An 11396-nucleotide genomic window follows, 5' to 3' on the forward strand; every position below is an offset into this window, starting at 1 on the left:
GGCGCTAGCCAGGTGAGGCCAGGAGGGATCCAGGTGCAGGCTGGTGGGCACGCCCATCAACATCATCCTTCTGGAGCTGAGGACTGTGTTGCTCACATGGAATGTCCTCCTGAGGAAGTCCACACTCAAGCACTGTTGGGGAGAGTTGCATGATCCGCCAAACAGACTTCAGAATTAGAGGAACATTCATGTGGTGGCTTGTGTTCTCTCTTCTTCCCTGGTACTGGGAACAAACCCAGGGAACAAACCCAGGGTGTTCACAACTGAGGACATCCCAGCCCTCAGCCTACAGCTACAAAGTGGTTGGATTACAGCCGTGCACAGTGCACATGGGTGAAATCAGTATGCGTTACTTTTCAATCTTTAAAAAACCAATACATTTCCAGGGCAAAGGGTCTCCAGGTTGTGTGGAACAGCCTGCGCGAGGGTCACTTCCTGAGGCTTCTGCAGCATGCTCCCTGGTCTTGGGCTGCCACCCCCCCCATACTTATGTGCATTGGAACAGCATGCACACCTGGTGTTCACAAACTATCAACTAAGTTAAAATCAAATGCCCACTTCTCTCAGCGCAGAGGGTTCAGGGTTTGGAGGCAGATCCCCAAAACACTGTAGTTTGGGTGACGAATTTATATTTGTTACTATATAAATAGTTTGTAAACAAAATTATCAAATGCTTGGAAAACTGTTTCCAGTCAATTACTTGTACCTACATCTTTAAAAAACACATACACATAATGTAAAAACTGAGGAAGCTGAGACAGGAGGACTACGTTTCAAAGCCAACCTCAGCAACGGCAAGGTACTAAGCCACTCAGTGAGACCGTCTCCAAATACAAAAAATAGGGTTGGAGATGTGGCTCAGTGGTTGAGTGCCCCTGAGTTCAAACCCTGGTACCCACCGAACCCCTCCCCCGCCAAAAAAAAAAAAAAAAAAAAAACCCCCACAACTGACGGGCCACCATGGAACAAGCACTTCCCAGGCCTACGTCTAAGTCCGGAGCATGAGGAACTGCTAAGGGGCTCTTCAACGCAAGTCCCGCGGGTTCCTCGCCACCCGTGTGGTAGATCAGGGGAGGCAACTCTGCCCTGGGTGTGGAAGCTCAGGGCACCAGGCCTCCGTGCACAAGGGCAGCACGCTCCCTTGCTTCATCTTACACTCGGCCAATCTGAAATGAACTCGTGAGATTTACAACAGAAATGCTGCAGAGAAAGCCAACACTGCTTCCGGTCATGCTATGGACACGCACCCTTGAGCATCCTGGGGGAGCAGTGCTCTCATCAGGAGGCAGCCCTCCACGGATGGGAAAGAGAGAGAGCCGGCCGCGCTGCCGTGATGTGCCTGACCCGAGAGGCTCTACCTAAGGTCAGGAAAAGGAAAACCATCATTGGCTGGTGTATCCAAGTGAAGAGCCTCCCCTGCCTCCACAGGCAGGCAGACGGTACAGCTGAAGCCAACCAGGGAAAACTGACACAACACCTTCCCATCTTGGGTGTTGGACAGATTTTTAATAAAGTGAGGTTTACAACAATCCCTGCTGAACAATGGTCATATGCACAAAGGAAAACAAGCCTTTCAGGCTGAGACAGGGACACCCGTGCGTGGCAGGCAGCAAGGACCTGGAGATGTGGCAGGTCGGGCACAGGGCCACACCAGCTCCCTTCCTGGGGCAGCTCATCACATGACCTTTCAGATCAAGGGGACATAAGTTACACAGTCAGAGTTCTTTCATTCTGGACTTAAATTTAACCTTAAAATTCTGTTCTAGCACCAATTTAATAGAGCAGGTCTAAGTATTTCTACCCCAACAGCGCACAGACACACCCTTTCTGACACGCGTGCCTGGCACACAGCAGCCCACTGTGCATGCTCCAAAGGGGCACACAGCTCTGCCAGGGCCATGCCAGGAACTTAGGGAAGGCGCCCTCTGTGACCACCTGAAGGAAGGCTGACTGCAGTTTCTGAAGAGCAAATGGTGCCTGTGATTTCCACACAAATCCTGACCTTTGCCTCCAGTGGCATTTGCATATGTAAATGGGCATAAACAGAGCCCTCCATCATTACACTAAGGCAAAGAGACAAGGCCTCAGAGCAGGTCTAGTGAAGAGGGTACCAGCTGCGCGCAGTTCCCATTTTAAGCGCACTCTGTTGTAACAAAACCTAAGAGGGTCCTGCAAACAGCTGAAGTAGAAAACAGAACCCTTACACTGCTGCCTCACTGAAAAAAATTTCCATTTAAACTTTCCAACAATGAAATACACCAACTGCAATTGTTCAGGTTACACACGTTTCTAATGTAGCAGCAAAGGATGTTTATACAAAAAAATAGACTTTTAAGAAAATAACTGCAAAAATTTAAAGAGATAAAGTATAAAAAGTTTTAAAAAAATACCTTAAGACAAAATATTGCCCCAAATGTGTAAGACTGAGTTTTAAAAGTTCACCTATCTAGATTTAATGAGTTTGGATGCAGCCTGTGGCTCGCCATCTTCCATGGGAGCTGCAGCCAGGACACAAAAGGAACGAGGGCCCAGGGCTATGGGATGCCACCTAGCCCAGGGCTGAGGAGCCTTCGGAGAGCTCCCAGCTCCCAGCATCAGCCTCTGCCCTGCCCTCCCCAGGGAACAGGCACAGGCCTAGGGTCTGTAGCCCTTGCCGATGAGAGTCTGTCCCAGGACACTCTTGGAATCAGCAGACTGCCCAACAGGGCTAGGACGCAGGCTGCCGTGGTGCGAACTCTTCACAGGACTGCGGCCCTGTGTGTCTGTGTGGCCACAGTACATCAGAAAAGCTCTCTGGGGCATGTGGCCTTGTCCGTGGCCCACTGGGGGCCTCAGGTCTCCACTAGGATCTCCACCACATGGTCCAGTTCAGCCAGGTCAGACTTGCAGCTGGAGCCAGGAGGTGAGGCTGCTGTGGCAAAGCCCTCGAGCCCATCACAGAGGCCTGGCTTCGTGCCCCCCATCATTCCTGTCAGCACAGTGTCCAGGTCGTAGTAGGAACTGTCCACGTCAGAGAACAGCTCCTCCACAGCACTGGGGCTTTTGTTCTCCAGGGTCTCAAATATCTGATCTAGAGACTTCTGAAAGCTTCCTCTGTTTTCCTGAGGGTTGCCCGAATCCCAAAGGCTGCTCTGAGGGTTCCTTGGCACCTGTGCTGAACTGACTGTGGAAAGTTCGGAGACTGGGCCTTGCAAGGGGTCATCTCCCAGGTCAGGAACAGGGTGCCCCGCCTCCGGCCCCCTCGCTGTGCGACACAGGATCTCCGTGGACACCAGGCGGTCGAGCGGCACCCGCCCCACACTCTGGGGTGCTGCCCCTCGCCATGCGCCATCCCGGCTCATCTCCTCCTGGATCTGCCGGACGGTGTTGGCGATGAGGACCGAGCGGCAGAGATTGGGCTCCACCAGCATGTGGCAGAGCTGGAGCTTGACCAAGGACATGTCCAGGAGCGACTGCCGCTGTAGGCTATAGGCAGGGACGGAGCCAAAGCCAGCAGGGGCACCCTCCCCGTCTTCCTCCTGGTCAGCACATTTCCTCTTCAGTCCTCGTGCAAACATCGTGCCCTGTGGGAACCAAGGAAGATGCCACTTAGCAGAGCTCAGCACCTAGCACAGTGCCCCCAGGACACTCATCAGAGAGCGAAGGGGCATCCACATATAGGCACAAAGGCATGACCTGAAAGGCAGCCCTGTGTCTGTGATGCTGGCACAGCCATACTGTCACCAACGACACAGCTCAAGGCTGTAGCACAATGTTTCCATCAACAGGAAAACAAACAGGAGAAACTGCCTTCTTTAAAGTGTCAGGCTGAAAATTTGTACTGAAAGAAATCTAAGCACTGGCGTCTGTGAGAGAAGAGGAACTTTGGGGTGAGGCGCAGAACACAGGGCCTTGGAGAGGACAGGGCAGGAGGGCTTTTCATGGCACTGTCATGCTGTCCACCTTCAAAAGCCAATGTGCGATGGGATCCTCACTAGTGAGAGTCCCCTGCGTTTCACAACGGCTGGTTCCTTCCCTCCTAATACTAATAAAATTATGGTCATTTATGGGGGGCAGCTCAGTGGAAAACTGTAGCCCCAGAAATGCACAGATCAGAATGCCTGGCCTCCTCCTACTCCAACTGGCCAGCATTACCTGGCTCCACACACAGCAGCACCCTCAGAAGGGACGAGGGTCCCAGCAAACCCTGTCTCGTTCTCCCGCTGCGCCGCCCCGTGGCCCAGCATGCCTAGGGCTCAGGGATTCCCTGGACAGGTTGCTCTCCATCTGACTTCCCCTTGCACTTGGGCACAAGTCTGGGGCTCAGAGCCATGGGGCCTGGCAGACTGACACAACCAGCATTCCAGTCAGCACTACCCTTCCCAGACCACAGGTACGCCAGGAGGCATGGTCACTCTTCTTTCATGTTTGTAAAGCAGCAAAACATCTTTATTTCAAATGACTCAAGTTAAATGAATAAATTCATCAAATTATTCACAAACAGAATCTCTTAAATATGCAAGCTTTAGGATTTTTTTCCCAAGGCAATGGTGCCCTGTGCAGCCAGGTGGCTCTGGGAAGCAGGTGTGGGAAGCATGTGCTGTCCCCACACAAGGCACAGGAATAAGCAGAGAAGTTCTGCAGTGTGGGAGAACCAGCTGCCAAGTGTCCTAGTGGGCCCCTCCTGCGGACCCCACCCTGGGACGGACAAGAAAAGATCCCCTGTCCTTCTAAATTTCCTTTCAAAGTCACAGATATCACCTCCCATGCATATAACACGTCAAATTTAATTAAGTTAAATAACCTCTTGGGCATTTATCCCAAAGAAATGAAAGCCAAGGTTCACATAAAAAGGTATACAAGAGCGTTCACAATGCTCCCCACAGTCCCCTCGGCTGAGGAAGGCTGAGAAGGGCCCAGCCACACCACAATCCTACTCAAAGCACAATGGAAGGCACTGGCACCATCCAGGGCCATGGAAGGTCTCCTGAAGGATCCCACTCACACGACACTCACGCAGTGGCAAAATAAGGGGCCGGAGGGAATCCTGGGGTTAAGGGACAAGTGTGCTGGACTGCAGAGGACCCCACTCCCCACTGCCCCTGGTACCCACCTGGAGCAGCAGGGGACAGGTTTGCAGGGCCTCTCTGCCACTTCCTGTGGGTCTAGAGTATTTCAAACTGAAGAGTTAAGCCTGAGCCACAGCTTTTCCCCAGAGAGCAAAGCAGCATGACCACCCACCCCATCCCATGCCACACACACCAGACAACCGGTTCTTAATGAGCAGGAGTTCACCACCGACATACACTACACTCAACTACGTCTGGTATTGTAGCATTCAAGTTCTTTGTCTTGGTGTAAATTTAACTTTTACAGAGTTGTTGTTTTTAAAACTCCAATCGCATTTAAATCACTGGCATAAAACTTCTAAGTGTATCAAGAAAATTAAGATTATGTTATACCACAGAAAAATTGTGTTGGGGGAAAATTAAATTCCAAAGATTCCTCTATCTCTTCCGGTCCTGGGTTTCTCTTTTAAACCACATCTAAAATTCCAACTCTGCAAGGTTTAATGTAGGACTCAAACATCATAAATTGAGCCCTAGCTTATACCCAGAACTCCTGATTGCCCTCTCTGGCTTTGTAAACCAGGTAACGACTGGGTAGGTCCACCAGAGGTCAGTATAGCCCACCAGGGGCACATGGGGCAACTCACAAAAGTAGTAAGAACGGGGCAGGATGCACCCCTCATACCTGGACATGGTCCCAGAGCTACCCTGAACAGTAATGTCCTTGGCATCCCTATCTCTAGGTCATGAACCTCTGGGCAGCACATTCCATGAAGACCCTCACACCAGTTCTGAAAGCCAGCCGGACCCCAGGACAACCTGGAAGCTATCAGGCTCTCTAGGAAGCTAAACAGCAACTTCCTAACAGAAATGGCCAGAACATAAAAATGACAGCTTCTCTAGTTTCTGTCCCTGTACCAGAGGTAGGACCAAACAGAGAGGGGCAAACAAATAGCGCCCCCTTCCACTCATGAAGGAGGCCACACCTGCCCACCTCCCTACCCCAGCCCCCAGGCCTTCCCTCTCTCCCACAGCCTCCACCTTTTCTAACCTGCCTGGCTGAAGACAGCTCACTAGACAATCAAAAAGCACAAAACAGGCCAAGTGCATGCAATCCTATAATCCCAGTAATCCCAGTGGTTCAGGAGGCAGAGGCAGGAGTTCAATCCCCAGTACCAAAAACACAAAGAACAAAAATGTCCCCCAGTTGTAAGCACTCAGAGAAAGCCAATCACCCTGTGGGTCCCTTCCTTCCAGCCCTTTCCAAGGCAGTCTCCTCTCTGCATAGTCCACTGCAAGCTCTGCCTCTGCAGCTGATCATATGCTCCCTGATAGTCGCCTGCCCACTCAGAGCCTGCAGGAGCACGGCAGGCTGCTCCAGGCCAGGTCATGCCACTCACTTACACCGAGCTTTCTGTCCCAGGTAACAGTGGTTTCCAACTTTGCTGCTGCAATGGTCCTGGCACTTGGGTTCCTAACCCTTGGTTCCTGGGTTAGCACCAGGGAGAGGGGCACACGCATTCAGAAAGGCACTGGCTGAGCACTCGGCTGACCTCTAGGAGGTCTGATTTCTCCTGCACATGTACTGGAAAACTCCCCTGCTGCTTGGCTGATTCTCTAAGCTGACTGCTCCACTCCCCCACCTTTCCCGCCTCCTACAGGGAGCCTTGTTCCACATCCATGTTTCTGCTGGCCTCACGCTCTGCCCTTAACCTTACTTTATCACTGCAGATAAGGACATTCCCCCACCCAGTACTGGGGACAGAACCAGGGTCTTGAGCACACCAGGAAAGAGTCCTACCACCAAGTTACAGCCCCAACTTGAGGACATTCTTTAAATATTAAAAATAAATGAGTCTCATGGATACGTTGTGGTGTACCCTCACCATGGAATACAAATCAGCAACAAAAACCATAATGGCTTCTGTTACAATGTGGACGGATCACAACAGCCCACCTGAGAGTCTAGAACCCAGTGTGAGAGCAGGATGGCAGGCAGTGCTGCTGCTGGGGGTAGGCGACTGCCAGCAAGGGGCAGAGGGACTCCAGGATGTGGGGACACACCTCTTAGTGACACAGGACACATCTGTCAATACTCACTGCACTGCACAGTATCTGTTCATTTTATTGTATTAAATTATACTTTGATTACAAAGTAAATAAGTCAGCTGATGGGATGATATAGGGCCACCACATGAAAATCAGAAGCCATTTTAGCAGCTGCCTCTTCTGCACATAAGGTGTGTTCTGTGCGCCATGAGAAGAGTCCACGCTAATAATAGCATCCCTTCAGAGTGCTCCTAATCTCAAGAAAGGGGTAATTTTGTTACTTCAATATAAAAAATACCAATGTTTACTACTACAAAAGAGAATAAAGTTCATGGGCAGTTTTTACAATTTCATGAACCCAAAGTGCTATTGCCCAAAACCTGTGATCCAGAATAAAGGGACAATGGTGGGCTCAGGAGGTAAGTAAGGATTCCCTATTCAGATTCTGTGTCTGAGACCAAGTTAGCAAGAAGCATGGCTCTGACTGGCCTTGCGGCCTGGTCTGGGAACAACTTCCTGCGGTTGGCCTGAGGTTGCTTAACCCTTCCAATACAGGAATGACAAGAAAGCCCTACCCCTGGGGGGCTGCAGAGCCTGGCTTCCTGCTAAATTGTACACAGAGTGTGTTAACTATTTCACATCTCCCTTATTTCCCATGTAGCCAGGCCTTTCCACATCCAGTTAAATGCCTCAAATCCCACCAGCAGGGTTTAGGCCTCCTCCAGGCCAAGCACTGTCCTGAAGACAGGGCCAAGTGAACAAAGGAACTCTGAAAGGCGCAAGGGACAGCAGAGGTCAGTGGGGAGCAAGGCGAGTGATTCCAACTGCTCCCCTAGAGCAACCCAAGGGGGCAGACACAGGACCCCCACAGCTGCCATACTGTACTCCAGCAGCAGTTCTTACTGGCTGAAAACACAGATCCCCAGTTTCTGATCAGGAGGGCTGGTGTGGTCAGGGACCTGAGCCGACACTGACACCACTGCAGCTGGACCTGTAGCCACTGCCAACCACTCTTGTTGTGGGTATGGGGCTTTTAAGGTGAATCAACACTAACAATTTCAATTTCTATCACACAATCGGATTCAGTCTGAAATATCTCATTTAAAAAAAGGCAGGGAAGATATAACAAGTCCCTGGTCTCTGAGGTTGATGTGAGCTCATCATTCCACCACAGTCTGCTGACAGTTACTACGTGCTGGTTGCAATTACTTTGGATTCTCAGAAGGATAGGAGACTTTCTTATGCCTGGAAGCAGTTCCAGTGGCAAAATGAGAGGAACTTCTGGCCCCCTTCCAAGATAAAACCTGCTACTCTGCCTAGATAAAAGCCATGGCTGACTTTCTACTCTTTCACTATAAAACATGGCGACCAGTGAAAATAAAGAGCAGTCATGTTTAAGAAGTTCGTAAGGTGCAACCTTAACTTTGTCAGCTCATTTGAAAGAATGGTTGCCTCAGTCCTCTGGACTGATAGGCCACACACAAAGGCCACCAGGGGAGAAAACACGGAGGCTGTCCGGACAGTGCATCCCCGGAAAGTGCTCAGAACAGCCTTTTCCTTGGTGACCCTAATTTAGGGAAAGAAGCTCTTGAAAGTGTCTCTGGTGCTTTTCCCGGTCCCACCTAAGAGGGCTGGCGGGGCGTCCAGGGCGGCCCTGACCGGCTCCGAGGGAAGAGGATCTACGGCAGCAGGCGGGCGAAGCCGCCCCGAGCGTCCCGGGGTCCTCGTCCTCGGGCGCTAAAAAAGGCGATAAACAAGGGGAAGGCACTGCACTCCGGCCCAGCACTCCGGCCCAGCGCTCCGGGGAGGACGGGCCCCGGGGCGGCCTGCTCTGCTAGCAGGACCCCGGCCAGGCCCGGCGCTCGCACGCGCGCTCGGGAGAGGAACCGGGCAGGAAGCGGCCGGAGGGAGGAAGAGGGTGGGCGGAGGGTAGGCGGAGGGTGGACGGAGAGGGCCCGGGGTGGCCCGAGGGTGGCCCGAGGGTGGACGGGTCGAGGGGCGGACGGTGGACCGAGAGTGGGTGTGCGAGGGGCGGCGGGCCGAGGGGCGCGGAGGAGGCCGCCGGCAGGGCGTCGGTCCGGCCCGGAGGCGGCTGCCCTCCCCGAGGGCCGCGGTGCGACCATCGCGCACAGGGCGGCGGCCGGGGAGCCCGTTGCGACCCGCCCACCCCGGGAGCGCCCGGCGCGCGCAGAGGCGCCGCACGCCCGCCCGCACGCCCGCTCACCTGCGCCGCCAGGCCGGCCGCCGCTCCGCTCCGAGCCAGGGAGCTGCTCAGCGACCACAAAGGGTCGCCATGGCGCCGCTGCGCGCCCGCCGATTGGCTGAGCGCTGGGTGGGGCTTCGTTCAAACCCGCGCGGGGCGGGGCTTCGGTGGTAAGGCTTCCCGCGCGGCGGCGGCCGTTGGGCTCGCGTGCGCCGCTGCGCGCCGTGCGCCCCTTCTGCTCCCAGATGCCCTCGCGCCAGGCCCCGCCCCATCTCCCAGGTGCCCTCGCGTTCAGCCTCGCCCCCAACTCCCCCCACGCGCTGCGCCCCACCCTCAGCCCGCAGGTGCCCCGGCTCCGCCCCTCCTGCTCCGGGCTCCCAGGTTCCCCCGCGGGCTGGAGGGCAGGTCTACGCCGCACCTGCCGTGAGGCTCTCGGGGCGGTGGGCAGCCGAGAGGGTGGAGGGTGCGCGTGCGGAAGCCGTGGTCCCCGTCCCACTCGAGAGCAAAGAAACCGTGAGCGTAGGGAGCAGTGGCGGCTTCACAACGGTAGGGGCGGCTCGGTGTAGAGCCGTGCGCGACGCCCGGGTTCGTCCCCGCACCCTGGAGAAGCGACCGGGGACCGGGACCCGGGGCCTAAAAGCAAACGCTTGAGCTTGGCCCACGCAGCAAGCGCGGTTCCCTGCAGGCAGATGTCCGGCGCCTGAGAACAAGACCAAGCCGGCAGAAGGTGGGCGGAGATAACACTCACCCTTAAGAGGGTGACAAGAAGTCCAGCCGGTCGCAACAGTCAACGCAAACTGGAGCTTTGATGGATGCCGCTTTCCACCCGCCAGATTTGCAGAGATCAGAAATGCTCTCTGAAAGCTGCATGCGGCTTTCACCCAGTGTCCGGCATTCATTAAAACATTAACAAGGCATGGCAGGACAAGGGACCAAATAAGGGTGGGAAACGGGGGTGGGAGGAGCCCAGATAATAGAAACAGGTCCATGCGTGACCCTGATAGCGGAGTTGTCAAGTTTTCGGGCAACAGTAATTAGTGTATTCAGGAAAATTAACCCCCAAAGAACTAGAATTTTTTTTTTAAAGGCTCAAGGGGAAGAAAAAGCATCAGTCTTAATTCTTTTTTTCCTTTTTTATATTTCTGTACCAGGAATTGAAGCCAGGTGCACTTCACCTCTGAGCTACATCCCCAACCCTTTTTATTTTGAGATAAGGTCTGGCTGCATTTTTTAGGCTGGCCTCAAGCTTGCAGTCCTTCTTCCTCAGCCTCCAAAGTTGCTGGGATTGCAGGTATGTGCCACCAAGCCCAGCTTTAAATATCTTTTTTAAAAATATTTTTTAGTTGTACATGGACACAATGATTTTATTTTATTTTTATGTGGTGTTGAGGATGGAACCCAGGGCCTCACGTGTGCTAGGGAAGCACTCTACCACTGAGCTACAATTCCAGCCCCTAAATATCTTTTTTAAGAGGCAAGTTTTCCTTAAGTTGCCCAGGCTGGCCTTGAACTCCTGGGCTCAAGCAATCCTCCCGCCTTAGCCTACTGCATAGCTGGGGCTACAGTGTTGCCCACTATGCCCAGCTACAAGTCTCCAGTTTGCTGCAGAGTCAGCCAAACCTTGATGCTGAAACTTAGAAAGAGCAAGAAAAACTGACAGGCTAGTCTCTCATGAGCATTCCAAATCAGATCCAGCGTAATAAATAATCACAACCAAGTTGGCCGTACTCCAGGAATGCGTGGTTGGTTTAACATTCCAAAAGCAGACAACACAGTTCACCACATAAAAGGAATGAAGGAGAAAAGGTATGAAAAAGCTCAGTAAGCATAGACAAAGCGTCTGATAAAAAATCTGACGTCATTTCATGGTAAAACAGTATGTGAAAGATTCACACAGACTGAAAAACAGTCTGCAGCATTGCCCTCACTTCTGACACCAGATACAAGCTTGGGGGTCACCAGGACCACAGCCGGGTTTTAAAGATTCCCTAGAAGGACTCAGAACATTGAAGTAGCCACCAGAAGGAAGGACCTCCATCCTACACTGCAGCAGTCAACTCTTTCCCGTGACAGGGACAAGCTAGGAATGGGTCCTG

The 11396-nt window shown here is 53.0% G+C and overlaps 1 protein-coding gene across 3 annotated transcripts; it reads right to left on the bottom strand.

The window, feature by feature from the left end:
- Window positions 1–1129: 1129 nt before the first annotated feature.
- Cdca4 (cell division cycle associated 4) lies at window positions 1130–10068 on the bottom strand. 3 transcript variants are annotated; one of them, XM_047540423.1, is made up of 2 exons: window positions 10049–10068; window positions 1130–3563 (listed from the first exon to the last, which is right to left on the bottom strand). In XM_047540423.1, the coding sequence occupies exon 2, from the start codon at window positions 3555–3557 to the stop codon at window positions 2832–2834; it is 726 nt and encodes a 241-aa protein (XP_047396379.1). In that variant the 5' UTR covers window positions 3558–3563; window positions 10049–10068; the 3' UTR covers window positions 1130–2831. The 3 variants fall into 3 exon arrangements, with proteins under 3 accessions (XP_047396379.1, XP_047396378.1, XP_047396377.1); XM_047540422.1 differs by lacking the exon at window positions 10049–10068 and adding an exon at window positions 5093–5114; XM_047540421.1 differs by lacking the exon at window positions 10049–10068 and adding an exon at window positions 9322–9526 and having other exon boundaries at window positions 1131–3563.
- Window positions 10069–11396: the final 1328 nt, after the last annotated feature.

The sequence above is a fragment of the Sciurus carolinensis genome, chromosome 2, assembly GCF_902686445.1.
Source record: "Sciurus carolinensis chromosome 2, mSciCar1.2, whole genome shotgun sequence".
NCBI classification, from domain to species: Eukaryota; Metazoa; Chordata; class Mammalia; order Rodentia; family Sciuridae; genus Sciurus; species Sciurus carolinensis.

Excerpts from the sequence above, each read along its gene's own strand:
- Cdca4 (XM_047540423.1), bottom strand. The coding sequence starts at position 3,557 with ATGTTTGCACGAGGACTGAAGAGGAAATGTGCTGACCAGGAGGAAGAC.